General features: G+C 28.1%; 1 protein-coding gene across 1 annotated transcript in view; it reads right to left on the reverse strand.

The window, feature by feature from the left end:
- Positions 1–2,253: 2,253 nt before the first annotated feature.
- LOC123539282 (NXPE family member 2-like) overlaps positions 2,254–24,125 on the reverse strand; it is a 37,324-nt gene continuing 15,452 nt past the window's right edge. Inside the window, exons 2-4 of the mRNA XM_053529680.1 lie at positions 8,139–8,255; positions 5,356–5,501; positions 2,254–2,561 (exon numbers count right to left, since the gene is read on the reverse strand). Of these exons, the coding sequence (XP_053385655.1) occupies positions 2,254–2,561; positions 5,356–5,501; positions 8,139–8,255 (571 nt within the window). The remainder of the gene's footprint in view (positions 2,562–5,355; positions 5,502–8,138; positions 8,256–24,125) is intronic.

Here is a 24,125-nt window from a genome sequence, read left to right on the forward strand (position 1 = left end):
TGAAATTAATTTCCTTATTGTAACACTCTGCCTGTTTATGCCATTTTTCTTTATGCCATTTTTCTGTAATTGGTTGGCATTTAAAACGCTTTAGAAATGTTGTATACCAGGCTCTGTTCGTAGAATCGCCAATTAAATACAATCTCCTATTCGTAAGATTCTTTTGAAAACCTATAAAGTAAAGAATTCATGTATTTTAACACTAATTGAAAACGGAAAGAGAAGTAGAAAGATAAGAGTGACTCAGATACTGCTCTGTCCATTTATGTTATTACATAATATTACAATATTTCTATTATATTAACGTTGAAAGACCCTGAACTGTCCGGAATATGTGAATATGAGCCGAACATTCATGAGTTCATCATTCAGTACTACATTAAGAATAACTGTTTGTTACTTCTCTGCAGTGTTTCATTTATTCAGTAAAATATTTAATGGTAATATAAAGTGTTCAATAAATACACGGACAAGGGTTGTCTGTCTTTTCTTCATTTATCATAAAAAATCAATGAACTGATTACATCATGTAAATTAGAGAACATATGGCTGATATGTCAAGAGAATGGGTATAGAAGTTATAGACTGGTAGATCTTTTAACAGAAGCAAAGAACGCAAGTAACAAAACTAACAGCAGACTCGTGTATATTCAGTCTTGATGAATGGTGAAAAGGTGTAATGCATTTCACTCAGTTTTGCACAGGCTATAGCGGAATTCTATTACATAAAAACTTTGAATAAACTTCACGATCACAAAGGACTAGAAATGATAACGAAACTGAGACCAAGTACGGATAAAAGTGATTGATCGTTTGCTTTTGGACGTATCTGATATATTACTATTCTATTTCTTTCGATTTTTTCCAAGTTTCTGTTTAAATAACTTTTTATGAATATATAAAAATGGAAATACACGTTTTAAATGTTTGCATTTGATATAATACTGTAACGATGAATTTGGTCTCGCGATACTTTTTTACCGAGACAGTTACGCAGAATCCATTTTCCATCGTGGAAAAATCCTGTCGGTTCCCTAGATTGCCATAAAAGGGAAATATTGTACTTTGAACAAGGTACGGGCGGTATCTCTATAAAAGAGACATGATCGTTCCCCTTGCTGTTCTGTACATTAACCGTTACAGCTTGCTTCAATGCACGTTGTCCGCTGAAATAGGAAAATATGCCCATAAATATGCTAATTTACCGGTACAGATAAAACACATTTCTTTACAAATAATGAATCATTATTTCTTGCTGCAACGTTTTTGGAAGTACTCGACTTGATCGTTCTTCCAACTTTAGAAAACTATACAATCATGTCATTACGTTTAGAATAATACCATGCTACCTTGTTATATAATACATATTTAGCGATAAATTTTCACGTACTGTTTTGATATTATAATTTCAACCAGATTTTTGTTGATTAATCAGTTACCTTTTAAACAGAATTTGTTCACATTCTGTGACTTGAAGTATCGGATATGGTTTAGGCAATCCTACGAGCTGCCAGTCTTGGCACAGTCCTGACAATATATATGAGCCGTGCCTTGGGAAAACCAACATAGTGGGTGTGCGACCAGCATGGATCCAGTTTCTCCAATTCCAATAGGCTTTAAAAGCGAACAGCATGGAGCCTGACCAGACTGCGCGGATGCGCAGGCTGGTCTGGATCCATGCTGGTCGCACACCCACTATGTTGGTTTTCCCATGGCACGGCTCAATTATCTATGTGTTATTACTTATCCTCGTTTTAAGTGTTACTTTTGTTAAATATACAAGTTTCTAGAGGCAAAGTCCTGACATTAAAAGAAATATTGTCTTGCATATAATCTACTGTCGTGAAAACAAATACTATTCGGGAATGTACCTTTTCAAACAGATACATGCATACATATCATATATACATAATAAGCATTGTGTGCAGAAAAAACTCAGATAAAAAGTCACCATCTCCGTTCTCGCTTAATTACAATCATGGCGCTAGAGAAAATTTGTTACCAAAGGTATTATTTCTTTTCCCTTTTTTACAGATAATCCTTGACAGGTTTGACTAAGTAGTAAAGTAAAAGTATAAAGTTGAAATCATTATGGATTTTATCTCTTTACAAATTGTGGTACGGTAACTAAAGCGAAATTTCATGCAAAAAATATTAATATACATGTATCTCGAAAAGTACTGTCACCATTCATCTTTCAAACAGGAAGAATATTTATAAAAGAGAAACCTGTAGTTAATATACCTTTACACTTTAATTTAAAAAGCTCGACTGCATACATACTTGTGTTCTTATCCGATAAATGGACGTAATTGTCTCCCTTGCATATGCAAGACTGATGTTTATTGCTGAAACACCGCTCCATAATGCCTCACATGCTACAAAATGCGTTCCATTTCTGTTATCTGTCACCACACAAGGGGCTGATGCCTTGAGGTCTTTGTTTTCAATTGTCGCTCTGAGATGGTCGCCACCGGAGTATTTACGTTTACCATAGCCATCATAAAGCGTGGCAACAATACGAATTGTTTCACCAATATTGTAAGTAGAATTTATATGATCTGTTAACAAAATTGTTAATAAAATATGTGAGAAGATCCTTTGGATGACAGAACGCAACTAAGCAATCAATATATATAAGTTTATAGCAGACTCGGTTTGACAGAGTCTGTTCACGAGAGGTAATAAAATGCGCAACACCCTTCACGCCCACTAGCACTTACTTAAGCGGAATTCCATTACAGTACGAACAAGGAAATTCATTGATGCAAGCATCAAAGACGCCGCCAAGTGTTGTGTCTGAAGTACATTTATTGCAATATGAGAAATCACCTAATCATTACTTTATTAGTCTGACTAGCACATAAAACAATATATGTTATAAACATGAAGAATATAACATTGCGAGTAGGTGGTCCCTATACATACAAAATTAAAGTAATTATTTCACTAACTAAGGTGACCTCCTGTGAAAAGTTGTGGTTCACAGAAACCATTATTTTTATTGTCATGTAATGTAATGAGTGTTTACTATTTACTGATGAAGTTTTATGGACCTTAGTCACCTACATTATAGATTTCAGAATGCAGATTATACACAGCAATTTACTGTTTCCGTTGCCAAAAACAACCAAAAATTTTGTCCAAGAAAAGAACGATATAACATAAATAATCTCTATATTGCCCCTATTCACAAAACATGAATCTTTCTTATATACTTTTGAATATCATAGAATTCTTTTTTTATTTGGACGAACGATAAACTTGAAGTCCTCGTTGAACTGTAAGGTTACTAGGCGTATGTCAGTGTCTAGTTTCAAATTTAATATTACAAGAAATTTAGCAAGCATAATAACCCACTGCCAAAGTGTAGAAAATATTTCAATGATTTTTTTTTTATCAGGAATGGACAAATACAAAAACTATCTATTAAATTAAAAAAAAGAAAAAAAAAAGAAAAAAGTAACAAGACATAATAAAACCACAGCAACTGACTAGTCATATAAGATCAAAGTCACTGATGCTTTGATAAGTTATGGTCCCATGGCTTTTGATATTTCGATCTAACCACATTTAAAGAAGTATTAACTTGACACTGACAAATTCAGCCAAATGCTCTTTAGCCTATTGCACACCTTAGTTGACAGTGTATATCTGTAAACTATGAGTAGATCTATATTACACATAAGCAAAAAAAAAAATAAATAAATAAAAATAGGAATTTGCAAAAGTGTGCGCATTCTGAAATTACATCACTGTACCTATCAACGAAGAAAATAAGACAAAAAGGTTAAAAATAAGTTAACAGAGACATTTCCTTCGTCCATTTCAACATATCTATGCTTATTGATTCCTTTATTTACTTTGTAAATACGTTTTTCTTTCCAAGGAATTTTTATGCAGGCAAATTGTAATTTTCCATAATTTTTTTTTAATGTTCTCTTCGAAGTTTACTGCAAGATTATTATAAAATACACGAACGCTCCCTTGTCCAGGCGATTCACGCGTTGTGGTATATCTGCGGTGTGTTCTATTTATAGAATATGAGATCGGTAAGTAGGTCATGCTAAGAATAGAAATAGAAAACTTGACTTACTGAGTAACCTCCCTTATCAATAAATCGGATCAACATTTTTGACGAAATTGTAAAATAAAAAAATATGTTCTGCTCTACAAATAAGGAGATGAAAGACAGATAGAATTGTTTTAAATCACATAATAAGTTGCATTACATACATTTTTTATGTTTTCTTTTTGCCATTTTTTGTTTATCCACTAAAATGTATTGTGCAATATCGTTGATCCTTTTACAAACTATTCACTGTATTCAGTTTATCACTCCGAAACTATTCATTACCATCTTTACAGGGTCCGAAATAAAAGTGTATCCCATATACTCGACACCGCCTTCAGGGCGGCGTCGAATGAAGGTATTCCATGATCCCAAAGAACCAGAAAATATAACAACATAATTTAAGATACTCAACATTTTAAAAGCAAAATACTTTATTTTGACTACATACTTAGTTTGGTACATGTACGTACGTATTGACAGGAGGCGTTGAAATAACCTACTATTTACATTTCCTGACAATCACCTTCCGTAAACGGCACAAATATAACATTTGTTAGGATATAATTCAAGTACATCATTAGTATCTTTTTACGTTGATATTAAGACAATATAACAACATAAGATAATCATTTTTTTAAAGCAAAATCTATTATTTTTGAAGTGTTTAAATTTCCTGACAATCAAGTTCCGTAAACGGCATTTATTATATAACATTCGTTAGGATAAAATTTACTTAATAGGTAAATCAATAACATCTTTTTAAACTAACAAGTGAACCTTGTGATACCAAAGAAGACACTCAAGCTCAGTGAAAGTTATAAAGGATAATCAAAACGAATTAATCTATATTTTATTTTTGAGAAATGTCTTAAAAAAACTCCATTTCGTGATACTTAGATTAGCATTAAGCGCAATAATATTTAATAACGTTCCCTGTCATTATAATCAACAACGTTTTCTATCATCTAAATAAGAAATTCTTTATGAATTGTTTCTCGTACTTGTTTTAATAAAAGGTGCTAAACAAACACATCACGTAATAATTCAAAGGTCCAATACCCCGATCATAAGGAAAGGGAAGAGAGGGATAGGTTATTTCATACATAAAGGGGAGGAACCTTAAATAAATACCTTGACCGACCTCTTTTTCAAAGAGTAGTATGAAAGTTTTATAATATATCTATTAAATTATTTATTACTTTATTAATTATATATTAACTTGGTGAGTCTTCTTTTACCAAAAAGCAAAACACAAACATAAAAAGGACAATTAATTATACCGGTCAGTGATAGTTTTGAGTGTTGAACGGAAGCTGTTTTATTTACATCTCGGCAAGGTTCAAACATGAGCGCTTCTTCTTCAAGTATAATGTTGTGAAATCTTGGGTCGTGAGGATCACCAATACCTATGTCCTTTGGTGCATAACTAGAAAAGAAAACTATGGATATGACTATATGACTTTTTGTTTAGATAATTAATTGACAAAATGTCAATGATTACAATACCATCGTAGCGGTTCCAAACAGACCAGCCATGGATTCAGCAATTTAGGTCGTGTCCTCATAATTAATCGTTATCAAATCTTCATAATTTTACAAAATCTTCATTGTAAGGTGTGTATCATTTGGTGGATTGAAACTATAAAATATATAGTTTTTATATATGAGCCATTATATTGTCGATCAGACGATAATAATTTGAAAAGTACAATTTGTCAAGTATATACTAAACGAAGCGCTGAGCCTTATCCAATAAAGAGTTAAAGGAATTTAATCTGACATGACCTTTCAAACATAGCGACTGTTTTATTATCATTCCGTCCACAACGAATGACTATGCAATTCGAACACAAAGACATGCCTCATTTGTTACATTTTCTCATAAATATTAAAGAAAAATAAAAAGCCTCATTATTTACTTCACTGTCAACATGTATCATAATATTCTGAGACGTGGACTCACTACGTCTTTACCTCTGTGTACACACTAATGTCATAAAGCTTGAAAACAAAACATAAGAACTCATTATAAGCTCTTCTCACACTTACTCTTTCTCATATTTTCAGTTCTTAGCTCTGGTTATAATGCATTGTGTTAAAGTTAACTTTAAGCCTGATGCTGGCAAGTGATTCTGCCTTTGCGACCAGTGCAGACCAAGGTCATGGTCTGCATTGTTCGCTATTCAGTCAGTAAATTTTCAGTAAACGCCCCTTCTGATAATAAATGGTATTGAATAATGAACCAGTCCATTTTAGAAATTTAGCAGGGCAAAGGTAAAAAAACACACATCTAAATAACAACTATAATAACCCAGTACATAATCTATTGACATACAGACTGAAGACAATGTCTTAGCTTATCCATAGTTAACTCTGTACTCAACCTTTAGTATAAAGTTTGAAAATAACGATTAACCTCATTTCTAGCTTTGTATACAACCCACAGTTTAAGGTTTAAAAACAACTACTAACCTCATTATTAGCTCTGTACACAACCTATTGCCATAATGTTTGAAAATAGCGACTTACCTCATTTTTTGTTCTGTACACAACCCATTGCAATAATGTTTGAAAAGAAGGATTTACATTATTACTGGTCCTGTACACATCTTATTGTCTTAGGGGGTTTAACTCATCGTTAGCTTTGTACACAACCCTTTGTCATAATGTTTGAAAAACAGCGACTTACCTAATTATTTGCTCTGTACACAACATATTATTATGAAGTTTGAAAACAACGATATATCTCATTATCAGCCATTAACACAACTCATTATTATACTTATACAACTTATTGTTATAAAGTTTGAAAACAAAAACTTACCTCCTTATTTGCTTTGTACAGAATCTATTGTCATAAAGTTTGAAAACAACGAAAAACCTTTCTACTGGCTTTGTACACAACTTCTTGTCATTAAGTTTGATGCAGGGACTCACGTCATCATAAGCCCTATAAATAACCTATTGTAATAATGTTTGAAAACAACAACCTACCGCATTACCAGTTATAAACATGGTGTGTCGTATAGTTTGAAGCCAGTGACCCAACGTGTACACCACCTATCGTCTTAAAGGTTGAAGACAATATTTAATCTTTTTAGTCCAGTACTCAACCTATTTTCAAATGTTTGAAAACAACGACTTACCGTATTATTAGCTCTTCACACAACCTATTGTCATAATGTTTGAAAACAACGATTTACATCATTTAGCCCTTTACAAATCCATCTATTATCATACTTACAAAATCTATTGCCATAAAAGTGGAAAAGGTAACAGCGAATTGCCTTATTATTTGCTCTGTACACAACTTAAAGTCATTAAGTTTGAAGACAACCACTTAACTGATCATTAGGCATGTACTCAGCTTATTGTAATAATGTTTGAAAACAACGACTTACCACATGACGAGCTCTGCACACTGCGTGTGTCGTATAGTTTGAAGTTTGAAGCCAAAGATCTATCGTGAACACAACCTATTATCCAATATTTCATATCAACAGTCCAGTACTCGACCTTTTTTTCAAAAATCTAGGGGACAAAGTCTTAATATTTCAATAGTTCAAAGACAGAAAAAAACTATAGTTCAGAAGATTGAATCAATGAATGACCTCAACTTAAGCTCTTTATACAACCTTAGCTGAGCTCTATACAGTTAGAATACAAAGTCTTACCTTAGATTAGCTCTGTGCATCTCTTACGTATTACATTTAGTCATAGCGGCGATCGAAGGCAACTACAATACAAACTAATGGAGAAATAACAAAGTCTAACTACATCAATACTTCTAAGATTGAACACTACCTATAATAAAGAAGACTGAATCAAAGAATCACACCGACATAAGCTCTGTACGCAATCCACTGTCAAGAAGATTGAATCAACGAATAACCTATGCTGTTCACTGCGCACAAACTATTTTCCTTCGATAAGAAGTCATAGTCTTACCTCACATTAGCTCTGTACATATAACGTTTATCCATAACGATCAAATGCAACTAAAATACAAATTATCAGAATTAATCAAACTAAATTGTCATGAAGTTTGAAGAAAAAGACTCACCTTATCGTTGTTTCTGATTGTGCAAAGATTATACTGTGCACGCGTGATACCGGTACGTCAAACATCAACATAAGTGTTATCACAAGCAATGTGGTAAGAATCACCACCCCTGTTATCCTATAACAAAGTAATGGAATATATATATATGTTGCATTGGTGAAATAGTATACTATTATTAGACGTTCTGTGGAATGAAAACATTTAGAGGCATTTTACTGCTTCTCCTGAAATACTGCCATTCATAATATCAGTAAAGGAAGTTTATGGTGTCTCATTTCTGCTATATCGTGCTGTCGTGTTGGCGCCCCCTACAAATAATTTTGTTGTGTAGTCATGTTAGCGCCTCCGCCAACACGACAGGACGAGGACACGACACGAAACAACTAGGACGATGACACTAAAAAAATTTCTTTCCTCTTGATGCCCTATTTTTGACGTGTTCTAGTGCTTGCGGGTGCACCATGCTACATCACGACACCCTACAAAATAGCATTTAGTCGCTCTGTTGTGCTTGTGAGACGTCGAGCGACAGTAGTATAGTAATTGTTTGTTTTGGCCCGATTTTGACCCCCCTGACCCCTTGACCCTATTCTAAAAAATCCAATGCCGGACAATTTAAAACCAAAAAATAAACAACTTTTCATAGTACTTTATGAAAACCTATAGTAAAATATGATTAAACACTTTTACCAAATATTTGCCAAAAACCTGCCCAAATGGCAGCAATGTGGCAGTCGCCGCCCAAATGGCAAACTTTGGCAGAACGTTGGGAAACACCAAATTCAGCCAATCAAAAAGCCTGCCATTTTTCTGCCAAGTGGCAGCAATGTGACAATGTCGCCAACTTGGCAAACTTTTGGCAAACTTTTGGCAGATTATATTATATTAAAATTTATTAATAAAATGTAAGATATCTGATCTTATTTTGAATTAAATAACTACATTAAATTTGTCTTTAAAATATTTTAAATACAATTTTATATAGATGAGTTTACAGAATAAAATATATTGTTTAAAGAAAGAAAATTTACTGATAATAAAATCCTCACTATGTTTACAGCAAAAAAATGGAAAAGAAGTTAAGCTACCTGCGCATCTTGGGAAAATGAAATCAAAGTTTGTTTAAAATACAGGGGTAATTTAGATATTCACAAAGCAATGTTACCTTTATTACCTAAGAAAGGGTTTTAACACTTTCCCGGATATAACTATTGTGGACCAGGAAATCCTTTAAATAACGGACCTCCTGTCAACGAACTGGATGCAGTATGTATGGACCATGATTTTTGCTATGACTCAAGACTAAGTAAAAGTGAATGTGACAAAAAAATGCTTTCCAACTTAAATAAAAAATAAATCAAAAACAAATTTGGGGAAAAGATTGCAAAACAATTAGTTGTAAAACCAGCCATCAAAACGAAATAACACACTTGGTCTCGGAAAAAAAAAAAAATCAAAAAAGGGGAAAAAAGGGGGTAGATATACCCCCGGAATACTGCCCCAAGCTACCGCGGAGCGATGAATTTAGCAAAAAATTACACAAACCAATTAAAAGAAATTTAGGAAACGAAGAGTGATATTTAAGTTTTGATGATACTTGGTCACTGTTTTAGTTAAGCAAGTTTTTTCAAATATAATAAAGGGAAAAGTACTTTTAAAATGTTTTTGATATATTTAGTAAATATGCTTGGTTTTTCCCTTAAAGAAAAAATGGAGAATCTTCTGAAACATTGAAAAAATAATTTCTGAAATGAATTCGGGAAAAAGCCCCCCAAAGATGCGGGTTTCCCCAAAAAATTTAGGGTAGATGAAGGAAAAGAATTTTATATAAAAAAGTTTGAATCTTTTTTGAATAAAAATAAAATTAATATGACCATAAATTTAATAAAGGAAAGGCTGTAGTTTGAAAGATTTAATAGAAGTTTAAAAAATATGGGGAAAATTTTTACAGCAAATAATACTTTACTTTTTCAATAATTTGCGGGATAGGGGTGATAAATATAAAAAAAACAAAAACATTCTAGTATAAAAATGAGCCCCCAACCGAAGCTAGAAAAAACTTAATAAAGGTACTGTTTATTTAAAATTTTTATGGTGTTTTTAAAATCCCAAGGCAAAAAAAAATTTTAAATTGGTGTCGAGTTCGTTAAGCAAATTTAAAAAGGGGACTTTTGAAAAAGGATTACACCAAACGGACAGGGAAATTTTTATTTTTTATAAAATTAATAATAAAAATCCCAAAACATACACTATTAAAGATTTAAATGTGAAATAATTCAAGGTTCATTTTTAACAGAACTTTTACCTACTACAAAAGATTTTTTAAAATAAAAAAAGTTTTTAAACCCCGAACTATACAAAAAAACAAGCTTTGTAAATGGAAAGGTTATAGTGAAAAATTTAAAGGGGGGGTACCATTTACGATCTTGAAAAAAATTTAATTTAGAAATAAAAAGTTAATTTAAAAATGACAAAAAAAATCTAATTTCTAAAAATAAGGGAATAGAAACAATGTAAATTAATTATTTCATTTAACTAAATAGTGCGCTTACAAAAAAGTTAAAAATTTTTGTGGGAGAGAAAATACTGGTTTATATATTACAGCGGGTTTTTTTTGGTTTGTCAGCTGCATTGACCTTTTCCCAGCTTTCCATTTTTGTAGAGTTGGGGCGCTGCCCATCAGAAATTACCATTTTTTACTAAAAAAAAAATTTGACGACAAAAAATTTTTTTTTTAAATCCACATCACAAATAAAAAACTTTATAAAAAAAGCAGGGATTGGAAAAGTAAATAAAAGACCCAAAATAAAGTTTTCAGGTTTTTTACAAATTAGAAATGCGAAAGAAAAAAATTTTAAACACCTCTGAAATGCACATAAAAGGAATTTAAACTTAACGGATATAAAGTAAAAAAAAGAAGAGTGTATTAAATTTTACATGCGTTTTTAGAGTTTTTTTTCTAAAGTAATTTTTTGATGGTTAATGAAAGGTAGATAGAATGATTATCCCAAAAAATTATTACACTTTAGGGAAAAAAAATAACCCAGACAAAAATTCATATAAAAAAGTCTTAAAAGAAGAAAGTTATTAAACAAAACTTAATCAAATAGTTAGCGAGAAATAAAAATCATGTCTTTAAAAAAATTTACAAATGTTATGCCTTTCTTTTAAAAATAATTTTTTGAATGGGAACTGCGGGTCTATTAACAAGAAGAAAATGCTAAAAGATTATTGATGTCCCAGACCAAATAATATTCGAAAAAATCCTAAAAAAGTTATTGAAAACCCCGTTGTCCCACTTAAAAAAAACTTTAAAAAAAGCACTTATGGCATCCAAACTTAATAAAATTTCGGGTAATAACAATGTGTGCAAAGGAAAAAAACCATTAAAAGGGGAATATAAAAAACCCGGAAAAAATAAATTTAAAAATATTTTTAATTCTTCTTAAAGATAATTTAAAATTTATTTATTTTTTTATTTTTTTTATTTTTTTTTTTTTTTTTAACCTTTTTTCCTTGTGATTTTTTTTCAAAATTAATATATAGTGGAAATCGAGAGATTTCCCCAAAACAATATTAAAAAAAATTTTTAAAATTTAAATTTACATTAAAAAGATCCAAAAATCAATTTTTTTTAATATAAACGACTCTTATGAAATATTTAAAAACTGAACTTAAAAACTTTAAAAGGTAAAAAAAAAAACGTTTTTTAAAATAATTTTGCAAAATGGAAAAAATGTACATAATAAACAGCTTTTTAATAAAAGGGGCTTTAGAAATTTTTAAACAAAAATAAAAATAAAAAAAAATTTTACTCAAGCTTTTGATGAAAAAATAATAAATTGGAAATTTGGATTAGAAGGAAGGGTGGGGAATAGAGTCAGTATCTCATTAATAATAGATTAAATACCCTTTGGCGAATTTTTTAGAATTCCCAAAACCATTACAAATCCTAAAAGGTTTAATAAAAAAAGAATATGAAAACGTTTTGGGGTTTTTGGATGGTTTTGGGTTTTGGTTTTTTTTAAAATTTCCTGTTGAAAAAAACCCAAAAATTTAAAAATATAAAAAACTTAAAACGATCTTGATTAAAAGGAAATTTAAAATTTTCCTGTTAATTAAATCAAATCCTAAATAGAAGTTTAAAAAAAATTTCATTTATATTTTTTGGGTATGAAAAAAATATTTTTTACCCTTGTACATATAAAAATTAAATACAAGAACCTGTGCATGTTGTAATTACTAATGATAAAATAAATGATAAAAAAGAAAAATAACTGTGTCTGAAAACCCTCAGTTAGTCCAACATATTTTTGGGAAAAAAGACTTTAATGTTTAATAAAACAAAACAAAAAATAAAAACAAGAAACTTTTTGTAAAAGTTTGTTAAAATTTTCCAAGAAAAAATATTAAATGAACATATTCCAAATTGTTTACTTAATGGTACCAAGGCGTAAAAAATCCCAAAAAAGGGGGAAAGAAAGTAAAATTTAAAAAATTATCAAAAAGGGGTTAGCAGTTTTTTTGAATTTTTTGCGATTTGAATAAATCAAAAAAAAGTTTTAACTGTTTACCATCAACTGAATCTTTTTTATGAACCTATCAAAATCTTTATAATTGGGGTTAGGGTTAAAGGTTGTGGTTATGACGATAATATACTAAACCAACCCCAGTTTTTATAGGGCCAAGCAGTTTAAAAGTTTATTAAAAAAATGCTTGGGGAAGGGGAAAATTTTGAAAGAATTTTAAAGAACTTTTAACAAAGAATAAAATGTAAAAAAAGATTAAAACCGAATTTAAAAAAAAATTTTGCTTCTGTGAAAAAGAATATATAAAAGGTGAGTGCAGTACGTGATATTGTCAAAAAACAGGAAAATCAGGGAATGTCACTCAAATTAATTTTAATTTTAAACTCACATAAAATTCTGTTTTTTTCAAAATTTTAAAAGGGTTTAGGACGGTCATTTTTTTATGCAACAAATAAAAAATTAAAAAAAGAAATTAAGTTTTTCCCTAAAAATTTTGGAAAGATTTTGGGCATTTATGATTTCTGATTGATTTTTATTGATTCATTCCTTTAAAGTCTCAATCATTGGATAACCTAGAAAAAAAATTTTCCAGAATTTAAATATTTTCTCAAAATTTAAAAAAAAATATAGAATTTTTAAAAGAAAAAGGGTTTTTATCCAAATGATTAAATGGATTCTTTTAAAAAATTAAAAGAAAAGAATTCCCTTCTAAAGAAGGTTTTTTCAATTTAAAGAAACTAATTTTTCTGAAAACGAATACGAACATGAAAAAAATCGGGAAAAAAAAATTTAAAAATTAAAACAATGGGGAATTCATGATCATATTTTAAAAACTGACGTTTTACTTTTGCTTGTATTTAAAATTTTAGAAAATATTTTTAAAGGTACTAAAATTAGCCTTGTTTTATTTTAGTACCCTGGTTTAGCTTTGGGCCCATGAAAAAAATTGGGGAATTAAGTAGATTTAAATAAGATATTGATATGTACTTTTTTTGAAAAGGGACTGAGAGGGAAATTTTATTTCAAACAGATACATAAAGAAAACAAAAATATTTAAGGATTAAATTTCCAAAGAAGAAAGCAAATCATATGTCCCTCGAGCCAATAATCTTTCGGTTGGGCTTGGTAAACCCTTCCCCTCTGGAAATTTAAATTTAACCGAAAAAAATTTTAAAAATTTAAATTGAAAAGGGTTTTTAAAACTAACTTTATATTTGAATGTGCCCTTTAAATACCCAAAAAGAATTAATAAAACCCAATGATTATCCTTTTGCCCCCTGAAAAATTTTTATAAGTCAAGGCTTCTGATTTTGTAAAAATATTAAACGAATTTAAAATGGGAAAAAAGTAATGAAAAGAATTGGTTTCCCCTTTAATAAAAAAAAACAAATTGTGTGTTCTTTAAAAATCTTGAATTTTAAATAACAATTGGGGTTAAAAGTAACAAAAATTAAATAAAATATAACTTTTGCAAAAAGTTTTTTGGTTAAAAAGTATATTGATTTTTAATACTCAAAAAAGATCTAAAGAAAAATTCATTTGAAAAGGACTTTTTTAAAGTTAATGAACAATTCTGTTTTTTGGAAAGACGATGGGGAATTTAGTAAGGGGGTTAATATTAAATTAACACATGATAAAAATTTTTTTTAAAAAAATCTAGCCAAACCTTCATTTGTTAGTTAAAACGATGTTTAAACTCTAATTTTTTTGGTTTCATAGAATAAAAGAAAGTTTTTATTAACGACCTTTTATTTTGGGAATGTGCATTCTAGATTTATAAAATAAAGTTGATTTTCTTATAATTATAAAAGGGAAAAGACAAGGGGAAATTTGTAAATTATTTTTTTCTGACTGATTCATTTGTTATGAAATAAAAAACCAAAGAGCTATGAGGATTTTTATAAGGACAAAGTTTTTTTTGAAAATAGTGATTACGATAACAACTCAAATTTTTTTGGATAAAAATAAAAGAAATTTGGAAAATTTTAAAAGATGAAGCCCCGGGTGTAGTAATTGTTGAATTTTTTGGGTTAAAAAGTAAAATGTATTCATATTTATTAGAAAACAAAGTTAATGTTAAAAAATGTAAAAAAAATTAAAAATTGTTTTAAGAAAACAATAGTTCAAAAAAATTACAAAGGTATTTTGTTTAATTAAACCAAAAAATCCCCCCTTTAAAGTTATTTTTCGATAAACACAATTTTTCCAGTTTGTTAAATAAAACATCTTTATCATGTTATGATTAAAAGTATTCTTGAAAAGGGTATTGTACATTGCTTATTCTTAAATTAATTTTAAATTTTTTTTTATAAATTTTTATTAAAAAAATTTTTTTTTTATTTAAAATTATAAAAAACATAAAAATTTTTAATAATATTTTTAATTTAAAAATTAAAAAAAAGAAAAAAATATTTTTTTTTTTAAATTTATTACAAAAAATTAATTTTAAAAAATTTTTGTTTTCATTTTTTTGGGTTTTTTTTTTAATGTAACTTTAAGGGGAATTAATTTTCTTTATTTTTTAATTGTTTAGCTTTTTTTTATAAAATTTAATTGCTCAACAAAGAATAATCCCCAAAATGCAATAAAATTTAAAATTTCTTACTTATTCCTTTTGAATAAACCAGGACTAGCATTTACAGTTTTCCTTTTGAAATAATCCACCCGGTTTTTGGGTTAAAAACTTGTTAAAAACAATGGGGTTTTTCTTATTAATTGTCTTTTATTTTTTTTTCTTTTTTTATTTCTTTTTCATTTATTTTATTTTTTTCCCATTATTTAATTTTTCCCAGTTAAAAAAATGCCCTTTATTTAGTTAAAAAAATTTTAATAGTTTGCATTTACTCTTTGATTTGATTTTTTAGTTTTTAACATAAATCAAAAACGGTACTTTACTTGAAACATTTTAATGAAAAAAAAACAATAAAACGAAAAGCATACTTGTTTTGTCTTGATATTGAACATTGTTTTTTTTACATTTGGTATATAATTAATTATTTCGGGGGGAAGCCAAATTGGATCGAAAACTGTTATTTACAAAACAAACCCAATTTCAGGCCCAATAAGTGCCCAAAAATTTTATAATTCCACTTAAAACCTTTTCTTTTAATTTTGGTAAATTTTTTTCTACTAAATAACCCAAAATTTTTTAATTTTTAAGGTTTTCCCATTGTTCAATTTCAAAGTTAAAAATTGGGTTTTGTTTTAAATTGTTTTTTTTTTTTATTAAAAATTCGTCTGTAAGGTCTCTTTGAGAATCAATTGTATCCTTTCCCCTTAAAAAGAGTAATAAAAGGTTTCCTAGACTAGCACCCAAACCTACCAAAACCACCGTCTTGTTTTTGTTTTTGTGTTAATTTTTTCACCCCAGATCCTACTAATTGCTTTCTTTATTAGTGTAAGATATGGGTATTTTTCTCTTATCATTAGTCAAAAACTTTCCTTTTCCCAAGTATTTTACTAACCCAGTACTGGCTAACCCAGAAAAAGCCCAATCTAGAGGGCAAAAAATTTTTTGGGGGCTTTTTTTTGCTGCCATTGGAAAATTTTTTTTTCTAACAAAACCACCAAAGCTCCCCAAAAATCCACCATTTGCCTTTCGGAAAACTGTTTTTTTTAAATTGTAATTTTTAATCCCTTTTTATTTGCAAAAGCTTTTTTTTTAAATTTTATTAATTTTTGTTTTTGTTTAAAAAAAAAAGGAAGTTTCCACTATTGTTCTTTTTAATCTAAAATTGGGAAATTTTTTTTTTGTAGGCTCGGGCTAATTTTTTTTTTGTCCCCCCTGTAAGGTTAACTTTATATTCAATATAATTTTATGTGGGTTGTTTTCAACCCCCGTGTTTTTTTCCATTTTTATATAATTTTTTTTATTTTATTTAAACAAAAAAAGTTCATTTCCTAGTATTTTTTTCAACTGTTTCTTTTATACAATAATTGCGTAAACAGAAAATTTGCTGCTGGTGGAATATTTTAATTTAGGGGTTTTTGTAAATATGCTTAGGTCTTCTGTTATTCTTTTTTTATATTCCCCAAATTTGAAAAACCAAACAAACTTTTGAAAATTAAAACTATTTTAAAAGACTTTTCCCGTATTTTTTTTATTTTGTTTTTAATAAATTTTTACATCTCTTATTTTGAAATTTCTTGTATATTCTGTTTTGGATAAAAAACACCATTACAACTTAAAACGCAAGAGCAAATGCAATTTTCTTTGCTGATTAATTTTTAAATGTACTAAAAATGTGGTTTTTTTTTGTGAATTACTTTTATCAGGCGTTGTAAATAAACAAATAATGTTGGGTTTTGTTACACACCGTTTTTCTAAGGTTATATTAGTTTGTTGTGTGTAGTTGTTGCTCACCCTTTCCTAAGGGATGACACTTCTTTTTAAATCTTTTGTAGCAATTAGTCAAAACCCAAATTCATTAAAAAACCCAAAAGGGAACCCAAGAATTATTTTGTTACAATTACCTTTTTCCTGGGTCTCCGCCCTCTAAAAATTAATTCTCATCATTGCCTGCGTGTTATTTAATTGACTTTGGGGTAAAAATTGTTTTCTAAACCCCGAAAAAAAAAGAATAATTATTTAGGAATTTTCATTTACCTCTTTTCCCCCTTGGATTTTCCTTTTCAAATTTAAAAACCCGAAATTTTCGCATTGCGCTACATAGTATCAAAAAAAAATTATTTGTTCCCGTTGATTTTTTCATAATCTTCGATTTCAACCAAACTCTTTACATTTTTACTTTGTATAAATTATTACATCATAAAAAATTTTTCCATTTTTTTTAAACCCCTAACTGATCAATTAAAGAAGCTGCATTTTAATTTTAAAAAAATTTTTATCTCCCAAAATCATAATTATTTACCATCAGCAAGCTTATTTACTTTAAAACTTACTTCAAAATAACCATTTAAAACCCAAACAAAATTGAATTTATCTTTTTTTTTTAAAGTGATATCCCTTTTTTTTTTTGTTTTAAAATTTTTTCCCAGAAAAATATAAAGGTTCTAATTGATTAGGGGGTTAATCCTTTTTTTGCAAATTCTTTTTTTTTAAACAAGTATATATTAATATTTTTTTATTTTTATTTAAAATTAAAATTTAGTTTTTTTAAATTAATCTGTAATCGTTTTTGTTGATGGCCAAAACGAGCTAAAGTCCCCGATCCGACAATAAACTATTTTATTTATATTAAAATCCCCTCATTTTCATTTTATTTTATTATTATTTTTCGTTATTTTTTTTGTAATTCCTTTGGGAATTAAAATTTTCCAACCCCGGGGCAGGTTTCTTTTTAAATTTTTCAACAAATTTTTTAGTTCCAGGAAGCTTCCCAAAAGCTTTTCTGCAGCAAAATTTTCCCAAATTCTGTTTCCCAAACCTTTTTGTTCCACTTTCAGGTGCTTTTTCCCGCTGTTTTCCCAAAACTTTTTTTCCAGCTGTTTCAATTGAAGAGCAACTCCGCTTGAAACATTTCGTTAAAATGTCAAAGATACCCGTTATGTATGATTTTTTTTCCGTTGAGCATCAATAAATAAAATTCCTTTATTTTTGTCATAAAATTTTTTGTCTTATTAAAAACTAAATTTAAAAAAGTTTTAAAACTTTAGTTTTAATTAATTTTTTTAAAATTGTGTAAAACTTGTTTCAACCTCTTTAAAAATTTAAATTTTTTCTACCAAAACATCTGTAATATATTTTAAATTTAATTTTTTTAAATTTTATTAATTTCAGAATATCCAACTCTTTTTTTGGGTTCTTTTGTAAATGGTAAACCCTTTTTAAATCTGCGTACTTAAGCATGATAATATCACTGAAAATTTCCACAACAAGTGATTATCAATAAGATCCAATGAAAAGTAAATTGATCCCAGGGGTTTTGGTTATTTGTGTTTTTTGTTTCCCCCTTCTTTTGTTAATTTTTTTTTTCAAATCCCCAATGTATGAAAAAATTTTATATTTTCCCAAAACCAACTTAAAATTCTGTAATTGAAATCAAAATCTTAAACTCTTAAAACAAATTCCAAACTTTTTGGAGCAATTTTTTGATTTTCAAATTCTAATCTCATTACTTTTTAATTTTCCCTAAATTTTTTTAATATCGTGTAATGTTAAAAACCCTTTGTAAATTAATTCTTTCCCCCTACCATATGATAACGAATTCTTTTTTTTTCATATTCATCATAATATTATGCCCAGGTAGGTCTATGTTTAACTATCCAAAACCAAAAACATAAGTTTTTTTTTACTAAAATTAAAGAACGAAAACGATTTAAATCACTTTGGAGTTTTTTTATTATCTTTAACGTTTTTAGAACTTAATTTATTTTTTTTCCATTTTTAAAATTTAAATTAAAAATTTTAAATTTAAGTTTTAAATTCAAAAAAAAATTTTTATATAACATTTCATGTTGTTCTGGTAAAAAAGAATTATTTTTAAAAGTTTAAATTATTCTAAACCCCATGTTTGTTTTTCTTATTATTTTCCCATTAATTGAACCCCAAATTAACTCTAAGTCTTAACCCAATTTTTTTGGTTTTCATGGACAAACGTCATAACCTTGTCCCCCAATTACTTTTTTAAATTTCATGGTTTTTTTTTGATAGGGAAACCGACTTTTCTGTTTATTCTTTTATTTTTTTTGAAAGAATTGAATCTTTTTCTTTTTTTATATTTTTATTTAAAAAAATCAATTTTAAATCATCATCAACTTTAGTGTTAATTACTTTTCCCTTTCCAGTTATTTTAAACCTTTGCAATTAAATTTGTTTTGATATAAATTATTTAAGTTAAAAATTTAAATTACCCTATTTTCCTTTGGGGAAACTTTATATGGGTTAGAATCTTATTCCTTTTCCGTATATTTTTTTTGTTCTAGAAAATAGTTGATTGGTCTCTTAATTGTTAAATTTTTTGTTGCTATAAATTTCTTTCTGTTTCTTTAAATAAGACGTGGGATTTTTATTCTTGATATTGCCCGGGTTTATTACCCTTTTTTTTATTTCATCCGAACACGTTTTATAAAATCCTTACTTCTTTCCACATTTTTTCATTTGGATTTTCAGTTCAGTGTAAAAAAATCAAAACATTCTTTCGGGGGTGTTTTATTTTTTTTTCTAAAAGTCAAAAAAATTTTTTTTTTAAATTAACTGTAAATTCTTTTGGGTTTGCTCCCAATTCTTTTCTGATTCTTTAAACACATCTCTTCATACCAAACCCTTGCTTTAGGAATTTTTTTTCTTGTTATAATAATTTCCCGTTTTTTTAACCCCTTTTTTGTTGTTTTTGTTGTAATGGTTGAATGGGTTTTGTAGTTTGGGGGGGTTTTTCTTCCATTATCTCTCAAATTTTTTGTTGTTGTTCTCTTTTTTTATTTTTTTCAACAAAACTTTTTTGGGAAATAAACCCAATTGCTCCTTAATTCCAGGGGTGCTTTTTAATGACTTGATAATTGTTCTTTTGACTTTCTTTTTTTTTTAGTAAATTTTTTTTATAAATTTCAGTTACATACCGTTTTGTAGCTTTTTTTATTTTTTTCTCATTATTTCTTCCTAAGAGCTTCACTTTTTTCCCGATAAGTTTTTTTTTATTTTTATTTCATTAAGTTTGTTGATTTTTTTAATTTATAAGATAAAGTAAAATATGTAAAATAATGTAAAATAAGTAAGATAATGTTAGATATTGAAAATAAAGTAAAATAATGTAATATTATATAAAGGAAATTCCCAAATTATGTCAAAAATGATAAACCAATAACTTTAAAAAATTTTATCTTTTTAGCCCAAATTCTGTTTTAAAAGTTTTAATAGGGCTCAGGATCTGGAAAAAACAATCATTAATGCATATACTTCGAAAACCTCTTATATTTATGATAAATTATACTTGTTGCTAAAAAATTAAACAATTAAAAATCAGGATTTAATTTCAATTAAGCCCAATTGCAAAAAAAAATTTAAAATGATCCAAATGAAATCTTGAAATTTGCTGATCCAACCAAATTTAAACCTTTGAGAATCTTTAATCAGAAAAAAAAAAGTGTAATATTTGATGTTTTGTATTTTAAGTAAAAAAGTTCAAAAGAAAAAAACAAAAAACTTTACAAGGAGCCAAAAACTGTTTTGGATTTATTTAAGTCAGTCTTTCTATAAAACACCCAAAAGATATTCGAATTAACTGTTCACATTATATTTTATTTTGAAAATCCAGGTAAAAAAGGAAAAATGGATTTGTGAGAAAAAAATTGAAAACGTGATACTTTTGCTAAGAACAAATCAAAAATTGATTTCTTATAATGACAAACCCAAAAAGTTTTTAAAAAACTTTATGGTAATTATAATAATTTTAAAAATGGGGGTTTTTTATGATGTAAAAAATTAAACACCTGACAGTAAAGTAAAGTTAAATTTTATATTGTTTTTAAATGATTTGCTACAAAAAAAAAATTTAAAAAGCTTTTAAAAAAGGGAAAAGAAACGTATCTTTAAAAATAAGGAACTTGTAACAAATGAACAGAGCTTAGATATGGGAGGGAAGAATAATCAACCCAGGAAAACCCGATAAACCAAGATGCAGTTCCAAGACGGGTTTTTGTATAAAAATTTAAAGTGTAAAATGACTATAAAATTGAAGCATCAAAAGTATAAAAAAAACATAGAAGAAAGTAAAGAATATTGAAAATTTAAAAAAGATTTTAAAAAGAAAATTTATTATTAATTAATCAATTCAAGTAAATTGAAGAAAAATGAAAGCTTTACTATTCTATTTTAAAAAATTGAAAAAATCGATTTTTACGATGCAACATAAAAAAAGTATTTCGAGTTTTTTTAAACATTTTATTTACTCAAAATTCAAAATTTTAAAAAAAAAGATGATTAAAAATGAAACTAAAAGCAAGATTTTTGAAGCGAGAAAAAGTTTCAAAAATGATCAGTTTTGAAATCAGAAAAGAAATAAATAAACTAAAAACGAAATGACAAAAAAGGGAAACAGATTTATCGCACATTTTCAAATAAATTGCGAAATAAATTGAACGGAAAAGGCAGCTTTACAAAAAGGGGGTGATCTGATCAGCATTAGATAACTTAAAAAAGAAATTTTAAATTTAAAATAGTGACTTTAAAAAACAAATTCGAAATTGGATTTTTTTATTGTTGACAACCCCTCCAATTTAAAATATGCAGAAATTAAATAATATTACAAAAAATTACAAAAAATATTTTAATTTAAGATCAAATTAAAAAATAACAAAAAATTTGGACTTTTGGGTTTAAAAATCATTAAACAAGAAGAAGCAATTAAAATAATTAAGATAAAATTTTAAAGATAAAAAATTTAAAAAAAAAACAAAAGATTGGATCTGATTGAAAAATCCTAAACAAGGGAATCAATACTCTAAAACCCGTTTACTGCTAATACTAAAGCAATAACCGCTAATGTCGAGAAAAACCACTAATACCCAAGAAATTACAAAGTAAAAAAAAGTTTTTTTTTAAAAAAAGAAAAACAAATTGCTAGAAAAAAAGGTTTGTTGACAATTTTTGTTCTGAAGTTTCCACAACAAAACGGGTTTATGTTTAGCTGAAAAATTTTAAAATTAAAAAAAAAGACAAAAAAAAAAAAAGAATTGGAAAAAAAAAGAAAAAATTTAAACCACGTGAAGTGTTTCTTTTGAATATAACAGCGGTTATTATATGAATCAAAAACCAGAGCAACAAACTTAATAATATAATTTTAAAATAAAAAAATATTTTGATAGTCAAGGTGCTGGAATTTTTTCAACATTAAAAATATAGTTTGGGAATTATTGGTCTATTTTTATATGATTAATTTTGGGAAACTGGGAATGTCGTAATTTAAAAATTTTTTAAACCAAAAACCCAAAAAATAAACGTTTTAGGTTTTCTATTAAAAAAAGTGTTTTCAGTCAAAAAAAACGGGAATTTATTAATAGAATGGTTTTAATTTTAAAAGCGACCCCCAGAAGGGAAAAAGTAATATCCATTTTTTTTTTAGGTGTGGCAAGATGGGTTTTTCAGGTCTTTTCCCCCCGGGGTGTAAATAAACCCCATAGTCGGTTGGGGAATTTTACCTGAACGGTAAATGTTTATATCAGAAAAAATTAAAATTTTTTTAACAGAAAACAATTTTGATATTAAACCTTATGACATTCAACATATACAAAATATCTTTACTTTTTTTTGGATAGTTTTTCAGATTCCCATATTGGAGGAATTATTATTATAAAAAGTAAAAAATTTTTGGGTTTAAACCCCAGTTTAATTACAGTGACCCTAATAATATCTTCTAATTCAAAATAAAATAAAAACCTTTTAATTTATCAATAAAAAAATCTGCCAAAAATTTGCCAAAAGTTTTCCAAATTTGGGAGACATTGTCCATTGCTGCCATTGGGAGAAAATGGCAGGCTTTTTATTGTTGAAATTTTTGTTTGCGAACGTTCTGCCCAAAAATTTGCAAATTGGGAGCGACCCGCCCTTTTTGCCACTTGGCAGGATTTTGGCAAATATTTGGTGAAAGTGTTTAATCATATTTTACTATAGGTTTTCATAAAGTACTATGAAAAGTTGTTTATTTTTTGGTTTTAAATTGTCCGGCATTGGATTTTTTAGAATAGGGTCAAGGGGTCAGGGGGGTCAAAATCGGGCCAAAACAAACAATTACTATACTACTAGCGACAACACAGGAACGTGACAAAGCAGCCTTCTGACTCATTGTTAAAATTGTATTGCTGGCTTTGCGCCGCGCGACAACGAGAGGACTTGATATCATGCTATTTTGTCGTTTTCTCACATTCCAGTTGCCATGCACAAGAAGGCAGGTATGGCCGCCTAAATTTCATCCTGATAACAGCAAAAAATGTTTCTCTACCACAGTAAATAAAATTTGAAGGATACTATCTTGGCTTCATAGGGTTCCATGCGGATCGCATGCAATTTTCATCACCCGCATAAACGCAGGCTTGTCAAAAGATGTGTTTGTTATTTTTACACTACATTTATTACAAATTTACCAACATTTACATGATTCAAACATGTTCAATTCATCGTTTTGAGTAAAACTATAATTTTAAAATTTGTTCTGCATGAATGTATTAAGAACGTATCCTATTCCTCTTTAAATTGATGAGTGAACACCGTTTGTCAACCTTAGTCCTAACCAAGGTATTTTAGTGCAATAGAAAAGTAATCTATATATGTTACATGTTACCTTCAGAACTTGATAACATAGTAACACATCTAACACTCCTTAAATTGTTTTCCTTGATTTTTCATATTTCTACACATTTGTCACATACTTTGAAGCATATTTTCAGATACGTTAAGTTATTAATATACCCCTGTAATATTTCGAAATGTACTGCACACCAGGACTATTTTCTAACAGGTTAGCATCACATCGAGACAAAAGTGACTTCCAGGAACAACACAAAA

Source organism: Mercenaria mercenaria, chromosome 18 (genome assembly GCF_021730395.1).
Source record: "Mercenaria mercenaria strain notata chromosome 18, MADL_Memer_1, whole genome shotgun sequence".
Taxonomy (NCBI): Eukaryota; Metazoa; Mollusca; class Bivalvia; order Venerida; family Veneridae; genus Mercenaria; species Mercenaria mercenaria.